At 39.7% G+C, this 26,291-nt stretch overlaps 1 protein-coding gene and 1 long non-coding RNA gene across 8 annotated transcripts in view; one reads left to right on the top strand and one right to left on the bottom strand.

Annotated features, from left to right (window-relative positions):
• The window catches only part of mast3b (microtubule associated serine/threonine kinase 3b), a 198,735-nt gene that overhangs the window by 26,416 nt on the left and 146,028 nt on the right, over positions 1-26,291 (top strand). For 6 of the 7 annotated variants that reach the window (XM_039766604.1, XM_039766608.1, XM_039766607.1 and 3 more), the window contains one exon: positions 1,822-1,911. The exons of the other annotated variant lie outside the window; for it this stretch is intronic. In XM_039766604.1, coding sequence (XP_039622538.1) covers positions 1,822-1,911 — 90 coding nt within the window. The remainder of the gene's footprint in view (positions 1-1,821; positions 1,912-26,291) is intronic. 7 annotated transcript variants of the gene reach the window in all.
• Positions 191-26,291, bottom strand: LOC120537572. Its single transcript, XR_005635346.1, has 4 exons — positions 26,200-26,291; positions 25,740-25,834; positions 16,005-16,136; positions 191-342 (listed from the first exon to the last, which is right to left on the bottom strand). It is a non-coding gene; the product is annotated as an uncharacterized LOC120537572 (long non-coding RNA).

Raw genomic sequence — 26,291 nt, 5'->3', positions numbered from 1 at the left:
ATACGATCTTATAAGACAGATTATATAATTAGTAGAAAGGTAGCGTCCTTATATACAATGTCATCATGCAAGTCTCTAAAAAGAAGTCCACTCATAAGGTCAGATGGCTGCAAAGACAAAAAAAACAAAAAGAAACATTTCTGTTAAGGTGGATAAAAAAACAACATCTGCAGGGGTTCCAAGGCCAAAGGACCTCCAAGCCTCCACTGGGCATTCTACCTAACATAAATGTTCTTAAGTCGTTCCTCTTTGCTTCCAGGCTTCATCTCAGAGGTTTCGATGCAGTTGGTCTCGTGGACAGCATCAGAGGGGGCTGCATTGTGCCTCAATCAGATGGAAGAACTGAGAAAGAAAGCAGAGAAAAGTAGAGATTAGTAAAGACTGCAAGTCCATGAACATTGTGATAATTCTATGTCTACTGAGTCTATTAAGAGTACAGCTGAAATGTATCTGCGAGAAAGCCAAATTAAAAAAAATATTGTGTATATATTTACATGGCAATGGCCCCCATCTGTGAGCAACATCTTTCAGCCACAAATCTGTGTGCCCCTACTGGATAACCAATTGTGTGCCCCTACTGGATAACCAATTCGAGCAGGCATTACCCTCTATACCTTGCCTTTTGGCATGACAGAATACAATAAACCATTTTGCCATTTATTCACATCTGCCATATGACCTGTTTTCATGAAGAGGACCAAACATAAGTGGCACAATGCTGCTCCTTGTCACTGTAAAAACCCTGTAGCACACATGTCAGGTATTTGTAGGACAGTATCTATACTGGGATGCCCTCTGTTGTATTTTTAAAGCTTGTATCACCTCTTACACCTCTTATATATAACAGAGAGAGAGAGAGAGAGCATCATTCACAGTAAGGTATGTTTACTGGATCTCTCATAGCATAGTGCATTAGAGTTAACAGAATTCTATTTATAAATTGAGTGGTTGAATCCACAGGTATAGAGCACCTTTCACAAGGCCCCCAACATCAGATATTTTGTAACACAGAGGATCACAACACAACTTCTGTGTGCCAATCTCAAGCTGTCATTTTTGCTGCTTAGTAACACTGTTGTGCTTTTTAAACTTGTCTGTGAAATAACCTCAAATGCAAATGTTTTCTGTTAGAAGGTCTTTTTGCCTGACTTCTACCTCAAATTCAAAATAAAAGAGCCACATTGTTTTAAAGTCCTAAAGTCCCATCAGCCAAAGGAGCTGGAGCATGGAAATGTAGTTTATGAGTAGTGAGACTGAGAATGCCATATGGGCAATGGGCATTGAACACAGATGGCCCTGTGCCAACTGCTGCTTTCTGCATGCTAGCCTAATTTCACTTTTAAAAGCTCATGGCAGCCAATGGCTAACATCCTCCTGCAACCCTGACAGAGTTCCCTCCACTTGCAAGGCTGCTTCTACAAAATGCATACAGTAAGGTAAAGATTGTCAGTGGGCACCACAGTTTGCACCTTCAGGATCATTAGGTGATTCATGTAGACGATAAGACTCAACCATTCTTTTTTAATGTAGGTTCTTGCACAGTGATCCTCATTAAAAGTTGGTTCGTAAAGCAAATGAAGAGATTACAGTGCAACCGAGGTACTGTCTTGCCAGGTCACGCAAACAATACATTGCATGTTTCTCTGACAACTTGTGCCTGAGAAGCTAATGTGCATGAAGATGGTGCTAGTTACACACATCATGCGAAACAGTAGTAATTGTCTAATTGAGGGTGCTGGTTGGGTGGGGGCATTAGAGTTGGCAGTTTGGGGGTGGGGGCCACTGGAGTGCTGACCGCATGTACTCTGTCTTGCTTTTCAGTCTGTCTCCCACTTGCCAGAGCCCGACTCTCCTGAGCCCCTGCAGTCCGTGTAGTCCTTGCAGTCCGTTACTAACCTTGCACCCATGGAGGTAAGAGCGGTGTCCGCATGCCTCCCACTTTCTTTCTGTTCTGGCTGATTGGAATATGAGCCTGGCTTTCATTCTGTCTGTCTTGCTGGTGGTCATTCTTTGCACTGTAGAAGAGCACAGTTTTGGGAAGCGGGGTGAGATGCTTGGGCTGGGGTATCCTGGGTTTCAGTACATTAAATTTCTCGATGCCAGTTATTTAGCTTGATGTTTTAAAATTGTCAGTGTTCTCTAATGTTTACTTATGTACTTACTTAGCATTCACTTTCAAGATTTGTCTTGTGTTTCATTAATGAAATGTTGAAAACATGAAGGGGGTCACTTTTTTACTTATCAGACAAGATCCTTATGTAGATCTGTTATCAATGAAAGTAGTCTAGCATGCCTGTCCATGACATTTTTTCAGCCTGGCAGTAGTTAGGCATAGTGCCCACTACTGGTGACTCTGTGGATAACATTACTACCATTACTTGGACTCCAGGTTTCAAACCTGGCTGGTGAGTTTTCAGGGGGTGACTTCTTATTCTGAGTTATATTTTCATTAAAATAAATAAATTTTATTAGTGTGCTATAAAGGGCGCAATATAAAACTGATGGATCAATCTGGGCTTCTTCTGAGGTCTTGGATAGACTGCCTCATCTAAGACTTTGCTGATGACCTATGCTGTGTGAATGTGACTGGATGCACCCAGCTGGAGAATGACCTCCTTGTTTTTGGTTGCTTCTGATTCCACTTGGGACTAAACTGAACTGCTGTTTACTGAATATTTTCCCAACTTCAAGTGGTCCATTATGCAGGTAAAACAGCCAAGTTCTTTTGGGTTAAGGACTTAGATCCCAGCTAGAGCTCACTACACAGTCCTGTCCCCTTGAATCTGATGGCATGCCTGGCCTGACTCACAAACTCAAGCGAAGTCTACACTCCAAGACATCTCCTGACCTATTCCTTGCATAGATCTGCCTGAGTGTTTAACCTACTTTCTCCCTTTTTTTTTTGGCGTCTCCTGATTATTTACATGGCTGGCATAAGGCTGAAGGCCTGGGCAGCTCGCAAAAGGCCTGTGGCTGCCATACAGTGCTGTCTTCATTGTAAACCTCAGCGTTCGTCATGAGCCAGCCTGCCTAAGTTCAGTAAATACCTTCCTCCTGGCTTTATCTGCTCCTGAGTATTTTACTTGTGTGTCCTTATTGAGGTTACAGTAGAGGTAATAGTATGGCTAGTGTTATGCCAGTGTCCCACCTCAGCTCATTTCCTATAAATCTACTTCCAAAGCGCTTAATAGCTCTCACTATTGCAAATACTGAATCACTTGTGTAGTTTTATCTATAATATGGCCTCTATTCAAGTCTTTCTTCACTTTCTTTTTCTTCTTGTGCTACTAGCCCCATTGATAACTTGTGTGCCCGTGCTTAATGAATATATTTGCAACATAGGATTTATGACCCCTTAGTGACCCATCTCTTCACACACTGGCATGGCAAGTTCTAGTGTGGATGTCCTTCTCTCTTGTGGAGGGTTCCTGTGGAACTTTACCCTGCCCTGTACCACCTTAGTAGTACTGTTGCTCCATGTAACCTCTTGCCACCTTGGCACCCCTAAACCATATGAACAACTGGATCATTGCTTTGAACGAAGGCTCACATAGAAACATTAATGCATGCTTTAATTTTTTCACGTCATGATTATTGTAATTTTTTATTTACATGTTTAAACAAGACGTTACTGCTGCGTCTTCAGTCTGTTCAGAATGCTGCTACTAGATTGTTAAACTAGCTCCAGTAAGTGTTCTGATATTATTCCAATTTTATCTTTGCTTTATTGGCTTCCTGTGAAATTTAAAATCTGTTTTAAAATTTTAGGAATCACCTGAAGAGCTCTGCATGGTCAAACGCCACAATATATTTCAGATTTTTTACATCATTATACTACCAATTGCCCACTGAGGTCATCTAACCAGGGCCTTCGTATTGTTCCACGAACTCGGCTAAAGACTTGTGGGGACTGGGCTTTTCAGTCTGTTGCACCAAAATGGTTGAATAGCCTTTATTGTGCTATAAAGAATTCAATTGCTACATTTAAAAAACAGTTAAAGAGGCACCTTTTTAGATTAGCCTATGGGTAGCCTTTTTTTTGACTCTTCTGTTTTATGTTCATTTGTTGAAATGTTAGTTCAATTTTATTTTTTATTGTTTGTAACTGTGTGTTTTAATTATTTTCTATGGTGTACAGCACTTTGTGGCTCTATTTGCAAAAGGCACATTTTAAATTAAAAATTAAACTTATACTGGCTTGTGGTACAGTACACATCAATATGAAATATATGAACATTAGGACATTTGAACAATTGTGATGAGACAAGGTCATTCAACTCGCCTCAAGTCCATCCAGTCCTATTTTCTGGATTGTTCAAAATAACAAAAAAGTTCCGCTCTCCACCCTACTACTTGGTAATTTATTCCTCATGTCTGTGATTCTTTGCGAGAAGAAAAACTTTCTAACATTTGTGAGAAAGCTGTCCTTAAGTTTCCAACCATGTCCCTGTGATGTTGTTGAATAATTCATTTTGAAGTTAATGCCTAGGATCAATTGTACTAATTACTTTCATAATTTCAAACATTTTGATCACATCTTAATCTCTAAGTAAGCTGAAATGGTTCAACTCCTTCAATCTTTCCTGATAGCTCATACCCTGCAGTCCTGGAATCAACCTAGTCGCTCTTCTCTGGACTTTCTCTAGTGCTGTTATTTCTTTATTGTAATATGGACATGAAAGCTGCACATAATTCTCCATGTGAGGCCCCACTAATGTGTTATATAACTTAAGCATAACCTCCTTGGACTTGTACTTCATACATCTTGATATACCACCTAACATCACAATGTTAGTCATCTTGAACACATCTGTCTTGTAAATAGTGGGGAGTCCACTGTGACTCCCAGGTCTTTCCCATTAAGATGTACTTTCAAGTTTCAGACCTCCCACTGAGTGTTCAAACCAAACATTTCTACTTACTATGTGTAATACTTTACATTTATTTACAATAAACTTAATCTCCCACCAAGCCTATATGCTGTCCAAGTCCCCCTGCAACAATTTAGCAGATTCTACATTCTGTGCCCTTCCATCTAGTTTGGTATCATCTGCAGATTCATTGAGCTTAGAAGAGAAAGGCCTAAGAGAATGTTTATGGATGTTGTGAGAGAAGACATGCAGGTGATGGGTATAACAGAGGACAGGAAGATATGATAGCAGGAGCAGCCAGGAGAAGAAGAAGAAGAAGAAGACTGATTATATTCTTGTCCAGATTATGAATTAAGGGATGTTTGCAAACAGATGCTTAGTATGTATGATGTGATTAAACTGTAAGTAGTGCTGGCTAGTAGCTAAGGAACTGGATGGTAAAGCACAAGACCCTGACTCATATGCTCCAATTGTATAAAATATTAAATTATTTTTGCAGTATACATTATAAAGTGCTTTGGAATGTACTGTAAATGTTTTTTAACAGTTTTGCAAGTTGTTTGGCTCAGCAGCTGAAGCTTTGCACAGCACAACTCATGCTTCAAGTCTCAGCAGTGACTCGTTATGTGACCCTGACTTGGTCCTGGGGACCAACGGTGGCTGCAGGTTTTTGTGTTTTTAATTGGAGTCCTGGGCTAATTAAGTGAACTGTTATTTCACAGATTCTGTGTTTTGGGAACAATATAGAAATTAGAAAACTAAGTTTTTGGTGAAAAAAAAACCTTTTATTAATATGTATTAAACATATAAGGTATTTTTTCTTTTTAAAAATATGTTCATTTGGACTTTCATTATGAATGTCCAGGTGTTCTAATTGTTTAATTAGTCCATTATTTTCTTATTAGTGGGTCTGGTGCTAAAGTAGGTGCCGTCTTTTACCATTCAGTGTTTGCCTGGGTGTCTTCTCTGCTCATTTTTAATTGTCATTATTAAGGTAAAATGAAGGGAGCAAACTGCAACAGAGAAAGGGCAAAATATAATGAAATCAACAAAAGAGGGGTACGTATTTAAAACTCTAGCAAAAATAAAAAGATCTCTAAATGTCTTCTAGATGTAAAAATAATGCTGCTGTGCTTTTCTGAATGTAGAATAAGAGAAGAGAAAGAATAGCAGCTAGTTAAATGAGAACAGTGTTACCAGTTGTTGTCACTGACTATGAGTCTGGCTGAAACAAAAACCTGAAGCCACAGGGGCCCCCAGGACCAACTTTGAGAACCCCTGCTCTAAGGGATTCAGTGAGCTTGTCTGTGCTGTGTTAGCATACGTCTGTGCTTAAAGTGCACTGCAATGGTGTTTACTGCGTATTGAAACGTGACATATCAAAGAAAGTTTGCTTTGATTGCATTTACTTGTTCTCAATGTGAAAGTGGATGGCATGGCCAAAGGCTTTGGATTGCAAAGTATACGGCTGCTAGCTCAATCTCAGACTCAAGATAACTTTGTAATCCTGAGCAAGTTACCTAATCTGCAAATGCTCCCACTGTACAATAGCGTGTAATATCTATACTCAAAGCATCTTGGCATGGTGTTCATTGTAGGAGGCACAATATAATTTTGCTTATTGTTTGTTGCTAAGAATGTAAAGGGCATAATGCTTTTGTATTTAGCGTGGGCTAGTTGACAATAAAGCAGAAGCTTGCTGGATTAGGCTGTAACATTGATTTACTCTGAAACCTCAAGTAAGTTACTTAATGTGTCTATAGTCCAATTACATAAATATGCACTGATCAACATCAACATTAAAACCACCCACCCAGTATTGTATGGATTGCTATCAAAACAGCTCTGACCCAATACGGCATGGACTCCACCAGACCTCTGAAGGTGTCCTGTGGTATCTGGCACCAGGGTGTTAGCAGCAGATCCTTTTAAGTACTTTAAATTGAGAAAAGGAGCCTCCATGGATTGGAGTTGTTTTTCCATCACTTCCCGCAGGTGCTCAATTGGCTTGAGATCTGGGGAACGTTTAGGCCAAGTCAGTACCTTGACTTTCTTAAACCATTCCAGAACAATTTTTGCAGTATGGCAGGCTGCATTATTCTGCTGAAAGAGGCCAATGTTATCAAGAAATACTGTTAATAATAAGGATACTAATACATTTTATTTATATATCACCTTTCCCATGCTTAAGGGTGTACATAATGTTCAACAACCTTTGGGTGGGTGGTACATGTCAAAGCAACATCCAGAATGTCAGAACCCATGGTTTCCCAGCAGAACATTACCCGGAGCATCACAGCGCCTCTCCCATAATGCATCCTGCTGCCATCTCTTCCCTAAGTAAATTGCACACACGCACCCAGCTGTCCACATGATCTAAAAGAAAGATTAATCAAACCAGGTCTCCTTCATCCTTTGCTTCATTGTCCATTTCTGATGGTCACGTGCCCATTGTAGCCATTTTCGGTGGTGGACGGGAGTCAGCATGGGCACTCTGACTCTGACACTCTGATTAACAAATTACTTTAGTTAGACAGTTCAGTATAGTAGTGACCAAGTGAGCTTGGTTTATGTTGTGTTAGAGATGCACTAGTTCTTGAGTTACAGCAAAATGATGATGTGTATTTCTCATTAATAAGTGTCTTTGAATACTCACATCTTTTTTGCGTTAATCATAACAGATACACACAGTTATATACTCACTGGGAAAATTAATAGGACCACTCTACTAATACTGAGCAGGGCCTTCTTTATCCTCTCAAAACAGCCTCAATTATTTGTGGTATGGATTCCACAAGATGTTTATAAACATTTCTTTGAGATTCTGGTCCATGTTCACATAATTTGCATCTCACGGTTTCTGCAGATTTGTCAGCTGTACATTCATGCTGCAAATCTCCCCTTCTACCACATCCTAAAGGTGTTCTGCTGGATTCAGATCCAGTGACTGGGAAGGCCATTGAAGATCACTTAACTAATTGTCATGTTCATGAAACCAATTTGAGATGACTTTTGCTTTGTGACATGGTGGATTTTCATGCTGGATGTAAGTAACCATTAGAAGATGAGTAACTTGTGTCTTTGAAGTGATGCGTATGGTCCGCAACAATAATTAAAAAGGCCATGGCATTCGAGCAATGATTCGTTAGAATTCTCCACACCATAACACCATCACTACCACCAGCCTGGACTGTTGGCACAAGACAGGTTGGGTGTATATATTCATGCCGTTGACACAAAGTTCTGATCCTAACATCTGTGTGTGTCAGCACAGACATTAAGATAAAGTACATCAGACCAGGCTACATTTTTCCAGTCTTCAGTTATTCAGTTTTGCTGAACTTGTGCCCACTGCAGCTTCAGTTTTCCGTTCTTGGCTTAGAAGAGTAGAACCAGACATGGTCTTCTTGTAGCCCACCTGCCTCAGGGTTTGACGTGTTGTGCATTCTGAGATGCTTTTCTGCTCAACACAGCTGTGCAGAGTGGTTACCTGAGATACTCTAGCCTTTCTGTTAGCTTGAATCAGTCTGGTCATTCTGCTCTGAACCTCTCTTATCAACAAGTTGCCTACCTTCTGCAGAGGTGCCTATCGCTGGGTGTTTTTTGCAAATTCCAGACTGTTGTGTGTGAAAATCCCAGGAGACCAGCAGTTACAGAAATACTCAAACCAGCTCTTCTGGTACCAACAATCATGCCACTGTCAAAATCACGTTTTTTTCCCATTCTGGTGCTTGATGCAAACATTAACTGAAGCTCCTGACCTGTATCTGCATGATTGTATGCAGTGCACCTTTTCCACATGACTGGCTGATTAGATCATTGCATGGATACACAGGTGTATGGCTGTTCCTAACAGTTTTCTCAGTGAGTGTATACTGTATGGAATACACAGTTTGACATAACTGTTTAACTTCTGTTTTCTGCTGCATGAAAGACGCAGTATGACAAGGGGTGTATACTTTGTGGGGGCTTTGCAGAGATTGTGTATTGGCACAACCATGAGGCATCCTTGGATATCAGAAGCTGACTGTATTAGATGGGGATTACTACAAATACACAAAAAAAAGTCTTCTTCAACCCTTCTAATGGCACACGTGCCAGCTATCATAGACCCTGCTGGGATACATTCAAAGAGAAATGCCACATGCTGCAAAATGAAAAATGAACAAAAGAGACATGAGAGAAATTTGACCACGTAACTCTAAGGCCCGAGTTTTAGCTTATCTAAAAGAGCAGTGGGAGTTGAGAGACTGAGCCAAGAAAAAGATTAAAGAGAATGAAGCGCCCCCCTAAAAAAAAAGAATAATCCTTGTGCCTGCCTTCCATGTAACAGAACATCCCCCCTACTCTTCACTCAAAAGACCCATCTTTTATGCTGGGTTTAGCAAAAGATCTAAAAAAAATCAACAATGTGCCTGCAGGCCCATGGTAGTGTCTCATATAAACGATCACGTTTCAGTGAAGAGTAAGAAATCAGCGCCACAGGGAGCTCACGACTAAGACATGTGATCTATCAAACAGGCAGAGCTGGTCTCACGGTAAGGTGCACGTGAGTCACATATCGCCTCTCACTCTCCGGTGCCGGAGTTGAGTTAATGATCCATGTCTACAGCTCCGCGTTTCTTGTGTGCAAGAGAAAAAGAGAAAAAAAAAAAAGCTCTCATCATGTCACAGATCATTTTTTGTCTAATGGATGATTTTAAGAACAGTAACCATGGTGTAGATTTTCCTAAATGACTGATATGATCTTGTATTTTATCTTGTTACTTTCAACGTTACTATTCCCTGACATGTTAAGGTATGTTCTCTTAACGATAATATGTAAAATAAAAAAGGCTGATTGATTGAGTGATTGGTAGAAATAAATGAAAATTGAACTATATCACTGTTACAGATCCCCTGCCCATACACTTCCCCAAAATATCCCAAAAAACATCTCCAGGTAGCTGTTTTAAAGTATTCCGTTTATACATGGTGGGGGTTTCATATGATACAATACAATAAGGGCCTGCAGTATGGCATAGTGATTAAGACTTTGGACTACAAATCCTAAGGTTGTGGGTCAAATCCCACCAATGGCACCAGTCACTTTCCCTGTGCCCCAATAGGAAAAAGCAAAAAAAAAAAATAAATAAACCATTTGTTTCTCTCAAATGTTATAAGTCACCTTGGAGAAAGTTACCAGCCAAGTAATAATAATGTATGTCTGATTTGACTGACACATTTGGTCAGTCTCTGAACAGGGCATAATATGATAGTCAATGAAAAAACATGTGGCCATTGGCATGCTAAATGACAGTGCCAAAAAGCCACTCCACAGAGGAATGGGATGTAGTACACGTCAAGTGGGTATTCACTGATTTACTCACTCCATATGTTCCTTCGTCCAGCTAAAGAATATGCAACAGAAGGATTCAATAGGACTTGTTGGACATGATTTAATCAGTGCCATGTAATGTTGAACGTACCTCGGAATACCTGCATAGGGTGCTCAGTGAACATTTGTCAAAAGCAGAAATTAATGTGGATTATGGCGTAACATTACATTTCAAACCTGCATAATCCAATGTACAGTTGCAGAGATAGAACTTTATTTGTCCCCAGGGGGAAATTTGGCTTTTTACAAGAGCTTTTTATATAAATAACTGTACAGATAGATAAATAAATACATATACACACACACACACACTTTGGTCTGAACACACAACCGAATGACTAAAAAGGAATAAAATTCAAAAGAAATAAAACTTCTTGGTTGTCACATTTGCTGTGGGGCTTTATACAGACATATTGCTGATGATAAAAAGGAGTCCCAGGAATGTTTCTTGACACCAATCTGCTGAATAATTCATTGTCTGAAAGTCCTCAATGTTAGTGTGTTAGGGAGAGGATGTGGAGCATTGTTCATAATGACACTCAGTTTTGTTTTAATTCTCCTCTTCTCTACCACCTCCAAGGGGTCCACAGTGTCCCATAACTGAGTCTGCTCTTTTAATTAGCTTGTTAATTGTTAATTGGGTGGGCCTCTCTTGAAGTGATGTTGTCAGCCCAGCACACTACACAGGCCATCACAGAGGTGTAGAAGATGTGAAGGATATCTCCACCCACATTAAACAACCATAGTCTCCTAAGGAAAGAAAGCCTGCTCTACCCTTTCTTGTATAGCTCCTCAGTGTTGTGAGACCAGTGCAACCTGTCACAGATTTGGACCCCCAAGTACTTGTAGGAGTGCACCACCTCTACATCTAATCCCTGAATGGCGACCAGATGTAGAGGCTCTTTGGTGCTGTGAAAGTCAATAACCATTTCCTTGGTTTTGCTGATGTTAAGTTGCAGATAATTTTTTCTTCACTAACAAATGAAGTTCTCCACCTGACTCTTATCCTTTCTCTCACCCCCCTCTTATTACTAGGCACAAGGCAGGAATTAGCTATAGGAGCCAGTCGCTCCCCATGCCAACCCACACACCCACCCACATGAGCCTAACTTAGAGTCGGTAATTTACTTAATCACACATGTCTTTACTTAATAGTTGACTCTAAATTGGTCTCTTATGCAATTATGGGTGCGTGATTATCCAAAATATTTTAGATTCACTTTTAGAAGGGCTGATTGGTTTGTCCTGTGAATTAGGGCAATGATCTGTTTCTGTTTGGTAAAAATAAAGCACTGTATTTTCTGGCCATCTATTTTCCAACCCAATTTATCCATTACAAATTGGTAGGAATTCCGAGGCAAAGCATATCCCTACAACACTGTAAATGAGGCAGGAACGTTTTGTAAAATAAATAAATAAATACACAAAAACAGGTGTCATGTACTCTGATTTTGTAAGTTACCTTATGGAGCCCACCAAGTGTGTAATTAAAATCAACCCTTCCATGTTCTGAACATTTTAAATAGAAATTCAGGGCTACTTGGAGCCAGAGTCAATCGCAGAAGCATCAGATGCAAGGCAAGAGATCAATCCTCCTTGACTTATGCTCAGCCACTGGAGGCTGTTGCCCACTGAGTCTGTTTCACAAAAGAATTGAATACCAATATGAACATGTAGACATTTTAGTAGCCAGCCATGATTCCTCTGAGTTTGACATTAGAGCATGTATAAGAGACATAACTGCAGCTTAGCAGAGTTCCAGCACGTCTTGCAGCAGAAATCTGCTTTCATCCATCAGCAACGACAGGGAATGTAGCCAAAGAACTGACATATGAGAAAGAAGAATGCCAAAGAACAGACATATGAGAAATTGAGAAAGAACTGGAGTGAGGGATGGAGCTTGTCAGGAAGGGATTGAATATGAACAGGAAAAACAATATGAAAATATGAATAAGTAAGTATTTATTTCTATAGAGTGATCAAAAGTCTAATATAAACTACAAACTGTTAGTTATAGTTCAAGGCGCATAGCATTGTGGGTACCACTGCTGCCTCGCAACTCCTGATTCCATTGCATTCAAAGCTCAGTCTGTTCACCCGCTATGTGGAGTTTGCATTTCTCCCTGTTTTCTCGTGGAATTTCTCTGGTACTGCACTTTCTTCCCAAACCTGAAGACAGATTAACCCATTATGCTGATTAACCCATTATGTGTGAATGAGTTTTCCTTGACCGAGTAAAATGAAAATAAATAGAAAGCAAGTTATCTTTTTACAAAGGAGTCTTTTCAGACAGGAGTCCAATATGAAACAGATTCAAAATGGCTAAACTTCAGCTCATAGGAGTTCCAGACAGGAAGGGGTGAGTGCAGGAGGGTGGACAAAGGAAGTGATGTCAGCAGTGGAACGGTTATCAGTCTTCCACTCTGCAGAGGGAGGTAGAGAGAACGCATTAGCAAACTGTGCCCACACCTGGCTCAGCAGGTAATTACCACAAGCAGAGGCCTTTAGCTGCCTCCCAAGCACATGTCTGTGACATTGTGAAACTGGCTGTAACAAAAAACTGTCAGCCACAGGAATGATATTGGTAACTAAACCCATAGCCTATCCATCCATCCACTTTTTAAGCTTGCCCTCTTTCCAATTTTTTATTATTAAATATATTATCTGCACATTTATTATTTGAAATTACATTTTAATACATAATTAAATAAAAAATTCTTTGTAATCCAACTAGGGTCACCCATTCACACACATACTCATACTCACAGTTAATAAAATAATCTGCACCTCATTTGATGTGTGGATGTCAAGCAGACATAGGGAGAGCGCGCACACTTCACAAAGGCAACATTCAGTACAAGAGGGAGGCACAGTGGTTAGTGTTTCAGCACCACAGCAATGTTTGATTGATGGTTCATTTATTACCAATTTGCATGTTCTTCTTTTATCCTTATGGATTCCGTTTTGGGAGCTTTTTTTTCCACCTACATTCAAGAGACATCCCTGTCAGGTCAATTGGCGAATCTAAATTTGCTGGTATGAGTAAATTTGAGTATGTGTACCAGTGTGCCCACAGTGGACTGGCATCCAATGCAGCACTAATTTCCACACTAAATGCTGGTGGGATATGTTCCAGGTCCCTGTTACTCTATAATGAAAAATCTGGGTTTAGAAAATGGAAGATTGCCATTGTGACACACTGAAGAACAATACTACCTCACAGCTCTAATATCTTATGGTATTATTATTATTATTATTTTAGAAGATGCCATTATCCAAGACAACATGCAAAGTAAATTATAATACATATAAGATTGGTTAGAGGGTGCAAGCACGAAAAGCAATAGTGAACAAGGTAAAAAAAACCAAGCAAGAGAAAGTTTACTACTACATACAGTAATTATACCTCTCACTAGATTGAGACGCTCATCAGTATCTAAAACTCTGTGCCAGTACGACAGCAGCCATCCTGTAGAAGAGACACTAAGCAGTTTCAAAATATTTAATGAAAAGATGCATTTTCAAAAGACTCCTAAACATGAGGAAATTAGGTACAGTTTGAATAGTCAAAGGGAGATCATCCACAGCTTTGGAGCAAAATTTGAGGTGCAATGTCCAGTCAGCCCATCTGACTGTCAGCAGTTCCGGTAAAGGTAGACTAGAGATTTCTTGAAGGGACACATGGAAAGACTAAAGGTAGGATGAGAACCATTCAGACAACCGTCGGTCAAGACAAGATTTTTGAACGGGATCCTTGCCGCAACAAAATGCCAGTGAAGAGACCAAAGCAGAGGACTAGTAGGAGTGAAACGAGGAACAGAGAACACCAGTTGAGCACCTACATTCTGGAGAAGCTGGAGAGGTCAGGCAGCAATTGAAGGAAGCCCCACAAGAAGAGAGTTTCAATAGAAGTCATCAAAAGGTGCCTGAACAAGGAGTTACATGGCATACGTAATGAAGTAGGAATGAAACCTCTAAATATTATCAACAAAGACATGGCAGGATTGGGCTGTTGAAGAAATATATTCAATGAATGAAAGTGAGGAGTCCAGAGTCACGCCAAGATTCCTGACTAAAGGGTGACATCTTCAAGAGCAATGCATACAGAAAAATCTAAAGAAGGAGAATCAGAAGGCAAATACAAGTTATCTTGTTAAATTTAAAGTGATGATCATTCATCGAGGATGAGATGCCAGAGAAACAGAGAAAAGCTGGAGATCTGTTCTGAAACAGAGGGAAATCAGAGAAAGTTCTGAATGTCATTAGCACAGAGGTGGCAGTAGAAGCCATGAGAAGAACTAACATTGCCTACAAGGTGAATATTGAGAGGAAAGAGAAGTGGACCCAACACTGATCCTTGAGGCACAGAATTGTGAACTTTTGTGGGAAAAGTGTCCTACAATCGACTTGAGTTTGTCTAATTCTTACACTCATTCCTGGAAGAATACTCTATAAAAGGTTCTCAACACACCCGGCACTGGCTGACATCATTACCGTTTCTTCCCTTCCTGTTTTGTTGTTGTGCTGTTGTGTTTCTTATCATTTGGCAGCGGTGTTTGAATGTCAGCAATGTCTAAAAGTGAGTGAACCTCTGAGAATGCAGTGAGAGACAAGAACGCCAACTGGAGTGAAATCCTTCACTCTTCAGAACATACCAGTGACTTGGCTTTGTTTTGCTGCATGTTAATGTTCTCTGGAGATATATAGAAAAGCCATTCGGGACAATAGGTGCTATTAGTCAGAACTGCAGCAGCTTTTCTCTATCATTGTGTCACTTTGTTTATTTGATTGCTTGTGTGTGCTACAGAAGATTGATAATCAATATGTCGTCTTGTACCACCAGAGCCAAACTGAGCTCTCTACTACCCATAGGATTTTCCCTTTGTTCTGTAAACATCTAGCCATAATCTAAAGCCTTTGTGCATCTGTAGGTATAGCAACCCAATGTGCCCCCCCACCACCACCACCACCCAACCATCTACCGCCCCCATCGTCATGTTAAGGGGTTGCTAAGCAACCATGAAGCAGCTCCACAGAAGTGGTCCGCCGATGCACGAGGTTAGCTGCAGCGAGGCAGAAGGGGTTAGGAGCTGACGTCTGCAGGGACTGTTACTGGGCTTGGCTGCATTTGGGATGTTTGCCATCGTCTGGAGGAGCAGCGGCATGCAGTCCCCTCATGGGGTTAATGAATGACTCATCCCCAACAAAGAACTTCCAGAAGCTGCAATCTCTCTGTCTCTGCCTCCTCTGTCTCTGTTGCTCTCTGTAATGCTTTGGAAATCATATCATTTTCTCAAATGAAATCAAAGTCACTTTTAATCTCACTCGTGCCCTTCTTCTTCTTTTGCATTTTCCAGCTACAGTGAAGATAGCACAGAACTGTCAGTAGTATTCCTCATCACAATCCTAAGTCTTAAAATCAAGCACTTTGGAAATAAAGAGGTGTGTATCTGAGGTAGAGGAGCTGTTAAGAGGGGGCTACTACATCTCCCCGTTTTCTTTTTGTCTTCCTTCCTAAAGTCTATCTGCCTCTCGTAGCCTTTTTGTCTGTTATTTATAGATGCTGGCTTTTTTTTTATATACACATGTCTGCCTTGTGCCCTGTGTTGGCTGGGATTGGCTCCAGCAGACCCCCGTGACCCTATTCGGATTCAGCGGGTTAGAAAATGGATGGATGGATGTATTCAAATTTACTTTAAGAACTATTTCTCTTTTAAGTCAGTCATCATCTATCTGGTTTCTCTACTGCTATTTACCTGGTTAAACTTGCAGGATGTCAAGGCTGCCAACACCGGGTACAACACAAGAGCCAGTCCTAGGTCAATTAATCACTCCTCCTTTTCTGAAAATCTGTATTCAGCACAGGGTCAAGGAGATTTGGACTTTATCTAGACAGGAAACAAAAGGACATTGGGTGTGTTAGGGGGAATAACCAAAAATACCTCAATGACACCAAGGGAACACGCATGCTCCATTCAGAAAATGCCTCTGGCTAGAAATTGAAACTCAGGATAACAGAGTTGGCAAACAGCATCACTAACTGCTGTGCTGCCATTCTCTCAGTTAATCAATATGTATTTTATATAGCTAATTTCACAGTGTGTGCCTTCAATGTTACAGAAGTGTATGGAGTGGACCACCAGAGGGCGTAAAGCTCCCTCACCCCCGACACAGACAGGCTGTGACACAAGTCTTTCCAGATACCACACCTTTATTTAAGTGGGGAAGCATTTTTCTTTTGCTTCCCACTACACAGCACAGTACAAAGCACTAAATATATAAGATAGTTCTTGTCTCTTTCTCTCGCTTTCTCTCTTTCTCCGTCCCCTCCACTCCTCCTCACAAGCTTTGTGTTTGACCTCTCGAGTCTGAGTCTCTGAATGGAGTGAGGTGGCTTCTTTTATGATGGCCCTGAGAGTGTTCCTGGTTGCTCCTTAATCGGACCTGGAATCACTCCCAGGTGTGGTGAGAGCCCAATGTAGGGCTCTGCAGTTCCTCCTGACGGCCCCCATGGAACCTAACAGGGCTGTGCCAAACTCCAATTCCCAGCATGCCCTGCAAGAATCCATGGTGCCACAGCCACCCAGGAGAACTGCCCTTTAGCGTTCCAGAGAAGGTATTGCGCTGCCGATGCTCTCTCACCCGGTCCATCCATGCAGTTGGTGTCCCGGGCAGGTAATGGCTGTGGCTGCCCATCATAATGCAGTGTGAATGGGCTTAAGGTTTGTAGTCTACTTTCATTTTACAGGGTTATTTGTTTAACAATATTTTAGCAAAAAATATACACATTTTGCATGTTTTGTGTATGCAATTTCATTACTTGACAGGTGGATTATGCGCCACGCCAAAAGTAACGTGAGATGTTTTCAGGGATGTTTCTATATTGTTTGCTGTTGGTCACCATTGGCTCCCATTCTGTTACAAGCACGGTTATGTCCATTCTCCATGAAAACATGAATTTAAACATTTTTCTCAGCTATCACTACAGATTATATAGAGTAAATAGCATTTTTGGGGGGAGTATCTCTTTTTTTGATTTGCATTTTAATTGTTGCATTTTTCTTTAACCAGCAGCCAAACAAGAGATGCAAAACAAGCCAATGGGACCAGCAAATTTAATCTGATCTGAATTTATATGTTTATCATATAATATCTGTCTCAATAAAATAAATAAATGAAGGTCTGAAAAAGTATTGATCTGCTCTGATCCATAAAACATTTGGATGGAGATCTCAGAAATATGAAAATCAACAGTTTTAAAAAATGTCTGGCATGGAATAAAGAGAGCATTAACAAGCCAAAGAATTAAATAAACAGGATTCATTAACAGCTGAATAGGAGATTAGATGAAGTGAAAAAAATGGCTGCCCAGAAATGTTTAAGCCCACTGAGTTTGCCGGTCATATATTGGCTCACTTTGCATCTCATCTTTGTTTGGCTGCTGATTAAAAACAAAAGAAATAAAGATTCTTGATTGCCAAAAGCAACTGACTTAAACAATGAGATTAGTTACAGGTAAAAATAATTCACGAATTGTGAAATTAGTTAGAACAGAAACTTGAAGACATAGGGGTCCCCCAATATTAAACTTAAGACCCACTGCAGTAGTGTTCCCAGGGAGAAACACACATGAACACAAGGAAAACAGGCAAACAGCAGTCACTATAATTTATACAATTCCAGTGATGAATGCAGATGAAACAGAAGTTAAGAGGTTTGAATAGCTTGGGATATGGTGAAAGCACAACAGATACTCCAAAAGATAAACCTGCACTAGACAAGCATTGGGTGAACATCAGAAGTCCTTCAGAAAGAAGGTTATCTGAACTGTGTTCCAGGTCAGGCAAGTGTGTCAGAGCCCTGCCCGCTGTCTTGCTGGCACTTTTTTGGTAAGCAGCCATAACAGCATGTCCTACCATCTGTGGAAAGAAAGCTGTAATATTGGACAGGTGCACAGCGTTTACAGCTGTAAGAACAAGAAGAAATGGATAAAGAATTTGGACACTTACATGCTTCTATGTATACATGTAATGCTTGTTGTATATATACTTGTATGCTTATATAACTCCTTATTAATTTCAATAACATATTTAAGCAGAAAATACTTCCTTATACACAGTATTTAGAGTAAACACCTCGTCTTCAATGGAAACTAGTTTTCCTTGCTTTTCTGTGTCAAGAACTTTTGGTTACTCTAAACCAAGTTACAAATGTTCAACCATGTGTAAAAACCTGCAACGATAAATATATACTAAAAATATGTAAAGTTTGCCAAGTGACGCCAAGGCTGCCAGATGGTTGGTTGAAATCCCAAATGTGCATACACTCAAATGTAGTAGGAAAGTGAATGCAGTAATATGGTTAAAATCTGCATTTCTGACGTGTGTTTATTGCTATCTACATATTCACTTCATTCATTTCTGCATGTTACGTAGCTTTATGTTATACACAGCTTGGGAATATTCATGTAAGGTTCAAATCGGTGAGATTTAAAGTGTCGTCCATGAGCTGTACGTCAATATAAGAATTATCTTCCACCTCACTAGCTTCCTGTTTTGTTTTCTTCACTCTACTATATCACTGTGGCCAACTTCAAGTCTGTTGTCCATTTTTATTTTTTAAGCAGCAATTTTGCCAGCAAGCATTTGAAGATGTGATCAAATGTTAAAAGAATGTTTGTTACATTACCTAAAATGGCTTTAGAGGGATGGGAGATGACATGTCTGCTTCATAACTCCCCCTTTTGCCAGGCTGGACATGATTTCAGCCTGCAGCGCACAGCCAAGCTGAATTCTTACATAACATCATTGATTGGCAGGAAGTGAGTGTTAAAGCAGGGCACTGAGAGTGGTGATGAGGTAGCAGGAGCACTAGATGTACAGTGTATATTTTTTCATGTTTTTTAGATTGCCAAGTAATCCCTTCTTTATTTCCCTGAGATGGAGTACTTTGATGCAGAACTCTACAAGAACTCTAAAATAAATCCTCATCTTCTACAACTTGCAGTGTAAAGGTAACGGATGGAATTTTGAGGTGTGATTTAAATGGTACTGTGAAGTGCTATATAAAGATGTATTGAATCGAGTGAAGTTTGTTTCTGAGTGGCATTTTACCCGTATATTGACCACTATGTTCGAACTTGGTCAGATAATCTTAGTCCACCCAGCTGTCTCTGTTTGTAATCAGCATACTCCAGCAACGTACAGCAAGTGTTAAACGTCATTCTCCAGTGGACAGAACTGAAAAGTCAGGACTGGAGGCTTTTTGTACTGCCCTGCATACAGTACTCTCAATTCAGTCAACAGGGAACTCCCAATCACTGAACATCAGATTTTTAATGTATTACTATTTATTACTTATTTATTTAAGTGCTGTAATAGCATTTAGTGCAATTGCCTAATAGTTCCATGAGATCTAGCAGACACTTTTACCAAGGTGACCTACAAAAGTAAACTGCTGTAGGCCTACATGTGAATAGCAAAATCAATGGGCATCTGAAATTAAGATAGAGCATGAGAAGTGCAAGGGCAAAGAAAGTGGAAGTTTAATATAAATTGTATTCTTCTTACTCTTCTTTTTATTATTAATATTTAATAATGGGGTTGGGCCAAGGTTTTGAAAAAGAATAGAGAGTATGGACAAAGTGAAGCAGGGACTATGGAATGTTTTGATTCCAAAAGATGACGATACCTCCTCCATAACACAAGGCCACCCCCATGCCCATACATACAAGTATTTAGACCCCTTCACTTTCTCCACACTGGATACATTTGCCATTTTGCCCATTAATCTACACTCAATAACCCATAATGACAAAGTAAAAACATGTTTTCAGAAAGGTTTGCACATTTGTTACAAATCAAAGAGTGAAATCCCTCATTCGTAAACATATACAGATCCTTAATTTAGTGTCTTGTAGAAGCCCATTTGGCAACAACTATAGATTTTAGTCTTCTTGGGTAAATGTCTAAAGCTTTGCATGGTTATATTTCAACAATTTATTCCATTCTTCCCGTCAGATCCTCTCAAGCTTCACTTATGTTGGATGAGGGGTGGCTGTAAACTGCCATCTTCAGGACTCTCCAGAGATTTTCAGTGGGGTTTAAGTCTGGGCTTTGGCGCAGGGCCACTCAAGAACACTCAGAGACTCGTCCTCAAGCCACACCAGAATTGTCTTGACTGTATGCTTGGGTCATTGTTGTGCTGAAAGGTGAACTGCCATCCCTGTCTGAGGCTGTGTGAATAATAGAGCAGGTTTTCTACCAGGACCTCTCTGTGTTTGTTTCCAATCATCCTTCCTTCAGTTCCAATCAGTCTCCCTGTCCCTGCTGCTGAGAAGCACCATACTTCACCATAGACATGGTATTAGGCAGGTGATAAGTGATAAGCAGTGCCTTGTCTTCACCCAATATAATGTTAGGATTTCTGCCCAAAGAGTTCCATTTTTGTCTCATCAGACTAGAGAATATTTTCCCTCATGTTCTCACAGTCCTTTAAACTGTCATATGTCTTTTATTCAAGAGTGGCCACTCTACCATAAACGCATGATTCATGGAGTGCACTTGAGATGTTCATCTCAGCAAGGGACTTCAGAAGCTCTGTTAAATAGACCATTGGGTTCTTTGTCATCTCCCTGACCAAGGCCCTTTTTGCTGGGTTACTCGTTTCGACCAGATGGCCAACTCTAGGAGGAGTCCTGGTGGTTCCAAACTTTTTCCATTACATGATTCTTAAGGCCAATGTGCTCCTGGAAACACTCAAAGCTTTAGAAATCATCTGATCCACTTGCCCTGATCTATGTCTCAACACAATTTGATCACGGTGGTCTTCAGAAAGTTCCTTGGACTTAATGGCTTGGTGTTTGTCCTGACATGCAGTGTGAATTGTGGGGCCTTAGATACGCAGGTGCGTACCTTTCTAAATGATGTTCTCTCAATTCAGTTTGCCACAGTTGGACTCCAATCAAGTTCTAGACACATCTCAAGGAGAATTAAAGCAAACTGGATGCACCTAACCACAATCTGGATTGCCATTGGTCTGAATACTTATAGAAATGAGAGAGTTACACTCTTTGATTTTTAACAAATTTGTAAACTTTTCTGAAACTTGGATCCACTTTGTCATTATGGGTTATTGAGTGTAGATTGATGGACAAAATGCTGAATTTATCCATTTAAAATTAAATCTGCAACACAATCAAGTGAGTGGAAAGTGAAAGGGTGTGAGCATTTTCTAAATCCACTGTATATATGGGCAGGTCTAGGGAGACATTTTTACAAAATATACATTTTTGTGTATATAGAGAAAAGCCAATCAAAATGACACCTTTTATTGGCTAACTAAAAAGATTACAATATGCAAGCTTTCGAGGCAACTCAGGCCCCTTCTTCAGGCAAGATGTGTATATACATACATGTGTTTGTATAAGTAGGTTTTGGTTTATTTTTTAACTAAATGTGCCAAATCATTGCATTTGTTTTCAGTTTACATATTATATTCACTTCTGGACATAGAGATCAAACATAAAATAAAATAGAATCCAAAAAGAAACCATCCATCCTTCCATTTCCATTTATTCCATTAGGGGGCTGCACTCAGCAGGACTCCACTACAGTATTGGTTTTGTTGTAAGATTTAAGCTGCCCTGTCAAGACTTTCAGCTTTGTGGAATACTGTATAAAGGAAATGTAGGATTGCTGAATGAGAATGTTCATAATTATTCAGTTAATCCCAGTCGAGGACTTAGTGATTTGCAATAGAATCCACTGTTCTTCTAAATCTGTTTCTCATACTACCTAAATATGAAATGCTGTTTAATGTTCATCCAGCTACAGAAAGGAAGTGCCCTCTGCTGGTATAGAAAATAAGAATCTATTAGCATAGTGACTAGTTCTTTGTTTGTTAGAACCACAACAAAGAGTTTGAAAGGGGACTACAAAATAAACAGTGTTGACAAAAGAGAGACACACAACATGTCCATCTTTTTTTCTGCCTGGGCTATTTGTGAAGAAGATAATATACTGCACTACGCATGCAGTTGTTTTATTTTACATAGTGACTTTTGTTGTGAGAACTACTTAATCACATAGCTGCACAGAGACTAACAGTGAATGCTGGGAAGGAACTAACCCTGAATGAAATGCCTGATCATTACAGGACACACAAACACTTATCCTCAGTGCCAATTTTAAATTACCAATTAACAAAACCTGCACTTCTTTGGAAACTGGATGCAAAGTAGAATATTGGAAAAAAATGAAGGCATGAGGAGGATGTGTAAACTCTACATAGACAGTTGCTTATTTTGAAAGGTGAGCTCATAGCTATCAGGTAGCACCACTCATCATTATATAATGTGCTTACCACCTTGCAAAACAAATGAGACCATTGTTAGTGATAATAAATGACTCAATGTATTGAAATACCGAGATAAGATTAAATTCAGGCAATAGGACAGTGCAAGGCAGGCAAGGGGCCAAAACATGTGAAGAATCATTGATGCTGTTAGATGGAGTAATGACATCTGTTTGTAATTGAATGTAGGATCCTTATACATAGGAAAAGAATGGGCAAGATGTGAACATTATTAGGGTATATGTGGTATTCAGCCACATTTGTAATCTAGCTGCTTTCTCTCCTGAGGGAATTGAGCAAAAAGCAGGACAAAAGGCCGCAGAAAAACTATGGCCCCTTGGAAGAAGAAAACATTTCACTGTCTTTTTTTGTTTCCAAGTTAATAGCAATAGTGGCACTTTGGGGCAGAGGTTTGACATTCTCACTCGCACTTCCAGGTAGAATGGGTTTGAATTCTGGCTCACCCAATGATTATGTATAGATTGAATGCTCTGTTTGTATCTGTATGTTTTTTTGGCCCTTATCTTAACTATGTACATGTTAGATTAATTGGCAACATGAATATGGCCTACGATTTACAAGTATCCTATCCAGGGTTGATTCCTGTCATGCCCCTGGTGCCATCAGGATAAGCTTTGGCATGCAGGACTCGAAACTTGAATAATGAGATTTTGCACGGATGGGTGGAATGTAAGGTGGATGGTCAGATTAACCATGAGCAACATTAACAATTTGTCATTCCTTGGGAAGGAGAATCTTCTATGAATGTCAGTGGCTAGTGAGCACAAAGTATAATCAGTGCACTAAGCAGAGGTGCCCAGGCTAAAAGCAGCTTTCTATCCTGCTGCAGTTGTAAAATAGATATATAGCCCTATAGCCATTTGTTTAGGACCACGCACATATGATGCAGAGAATTGGACAACAACACTTGTTTATACAGAGTACTAGCTGAAGTACCCAGCATTGCCTAGTTATATTTATATGATGGGTTAAGTTAATAAATCAAATATATGTTGTTTTTTTTTTGATGTTGACCCTCTTGTTATTGCTGGCTGGAATACAAGTCTCCCATCTGTCATCTACACTATGTCTCTCTATCACTGTGTCAGCTCTCATGAGTTGAGAGTTTATTCTTTTTGTGTATAATTGGATTCTACTATAATTGTAGTAACTCCTTGCTGGATTGGAACCATGAATGTTACTTCTTTGTATTTTCTGTGGTTTCACAAATAGACATTAATAAATTGGTAGGATAATTGAATCAAAGGACCCCAGAAAGCATCTACAGTAGGGGGTCAAGGATGGGTAAGGGTTAATAGAAATTGCTATAGGTCTTTATATTATTATAGGAGACCGCACCAGTGGCCTGATTCAGTAATGTTATAAAGGTGTTAAAACTGTCTTATCACAATAAGGATTTGAGTATTGTACCTGTCTACCTTTTAGAAACAGTAGAAGTTACAAATGCCATCTCATTTGTTCTCTTGCTGGATATTCTGAACAGCAACTGAACTGCATATGCTAAAAAAAGGTCATCCTATTTCATCATGGCTTAACTCTATTGCACTTATTTACAATATGCCCAAAAATGTCTTTTTCAAAAATATAAGGTTTTACTTTGACAAAAAATGTAGCATCATCAGTTTATTTCATGTACATGTATAAATTGCAATAAAGTTACTATCTGTACATTTGACCAACAAGAAGCAGGCTGCCATTTTCCTTTTCTGGGAGACCGAATCTCACTCCTTTGGTTATGTAAAACTAGCTGAAATACTCAGCATTGCCCGGGAGGAAAATAAGGTGTTTTTTATTTTTAATTGTTTGAGAAAAACATAATTAAAAAAACACAACTTTAAAAATAAAACTAAATTAAAAAACAATAAAGACTCACTAATGTGCTTGTTTTGCGGTCTTGTATATATGTTATCATCCAGTTGATGCTTGGAACCGGCCAACTCTATTTAATTTGAAAAGCAAGAGGAGCGTGGTAGTGTTCAAACATAAAGAATGCTGGAAGTTGCCTGCTATATACTAACTGATCCTAGAAAGTATTGAAATCGCCAGAAGAACTCTGGGCATCTCTTGCCAATGTCCTTGCATCATTTATGCATTAGCGGCTAAGCGACTGTCTTTCTTAGGATGTTTCCTTTTGCTGGTGCGCTGGCCTCGCTTGGGTATCCTCGGAGTTGGAGCCCTCACCCCGACTCTACGTCTAACTTCCGGGCCGGACACACACTTGCACGCATAGAACTCTATTTCATTTCAAAAGCAACAGGGGTGCGGTGGTGGTCAGAAATAAAGAATGCTGGCAGTCACCTCCATTATGCCCTCTGGTGGTCATTCGGAGTGTCAACTGGATGATAACATGCATACATGAGCGTAAGATCTCCCCTCACCCTACCCAGAAGGGGGTGGGTTAGGATTGGTTTCACCCTACAGTATTTTTAGTCAACCATTAAGAAACATGTGTACCAAGTTTCATGAAAATCGCTCTAGCCGTTCGGACGTGATGTTGGAAAATACATCCACACATTGACTTTTATATATATATAAGTACTAAAAAGAGTGACATGTCACTCTCAAACCTGCCTAATCCGGGCCAGGGTCCCGGTTTGGAGCCTATCCAAACTAGCATAGGGCACAAGTCCATCAGTAAGTAAATACACACATCTCCCAAACACACACTAGGACCAATTTAGCATTGCCAATTCACCTAACCTGCATGTCGTTGGATGGTTGGCCCACAAAATCATGTAGAGATGTTCAAACACCATGCAGGGAGGGCACGGGATGTGCACCCTGATTTCCTTGCTGTGAGACACCAGCACAACCACTGTGTCACCATGCCAACCTTGGAAAGGATTTTCTCAGTTTTGTGTGGGTTGGAAAGAAAGACATATTGTTTTTTAAGGATTTGACAATACCATACACCTATTGTGGACCTGTGTAATTCTCAGAAAAGGGTCCAGATGAAAATAAACGAGGAACTCTGTCTTTTGAAAATTCAGTATGGCTAAATACGCCAATGAGACAAAGTCAACAATAAAACAAAAAGACATACTCTTAGACAAAATCTGTAATCCAGAAATGGATTTAAATTGTTAGTCAAATTAGTTGTGAAGAAAATGCTGTACCTGTAATGTCAGATGAAATCCTGCTTTAGTCAGCTCAGATCTTCGTGCATATTGATGATGGTTTCCTCCCATCAGCCCCAGCACACTCCTGCTGCCTGAAGGGAATTAAAGTCTTGCATCATTACAATCCTGTTCCCTGATATGCCACATAGTCTATATTTTAACTTAGTGCAATGGCAATACACTTGCAAAATTTAGTGAAAATTGGCTCGTCCATTTTTGCATGATAGGTGAACAAACAAACGGGCAGATTGTGAATTCATTTATACAGATTTCATTTTTTTTCTTTTTTATAAAGTTGATAAAATCTCTTCAAAGCTATTAAATTAAAAAAAAAATACAAAAACATGTAAAAATGAGATTTGGATTGATCTATAAAATTATGTTAAACAATAAAAAAATATTTGACAATAGATGGATTATGGTAGAGTCATTATATGAAATTATATAAAGAGATTACCTGAAAAAGTCTGATTGAATAAAAATCACTTCATCATTCTCAGAATTAAACAAAAATGCATTTAGAGCTGTCTTTGACCTGATTACTGAGAA

This window comes from Polypterus senegalus, chromosome 10, assembly GCF_016835505.1.
Source record: "Polypterus senegalus isolate Bchr_013 chromosome 10, ASM1683550v1, whole genome shotgun sequence".
In the NCBI taxonomy this organism is placed as follows: Eukaryota; Metazoa; Chordata; class Cladistia; order Polypteriformes; family Polypteridae; genus Polypterus; species Polypterus senegalus.
Note: the sequence above shows the minus strand (reverse complement) of the source record. Positions and strands in the feature narration are given on the sequence as shown.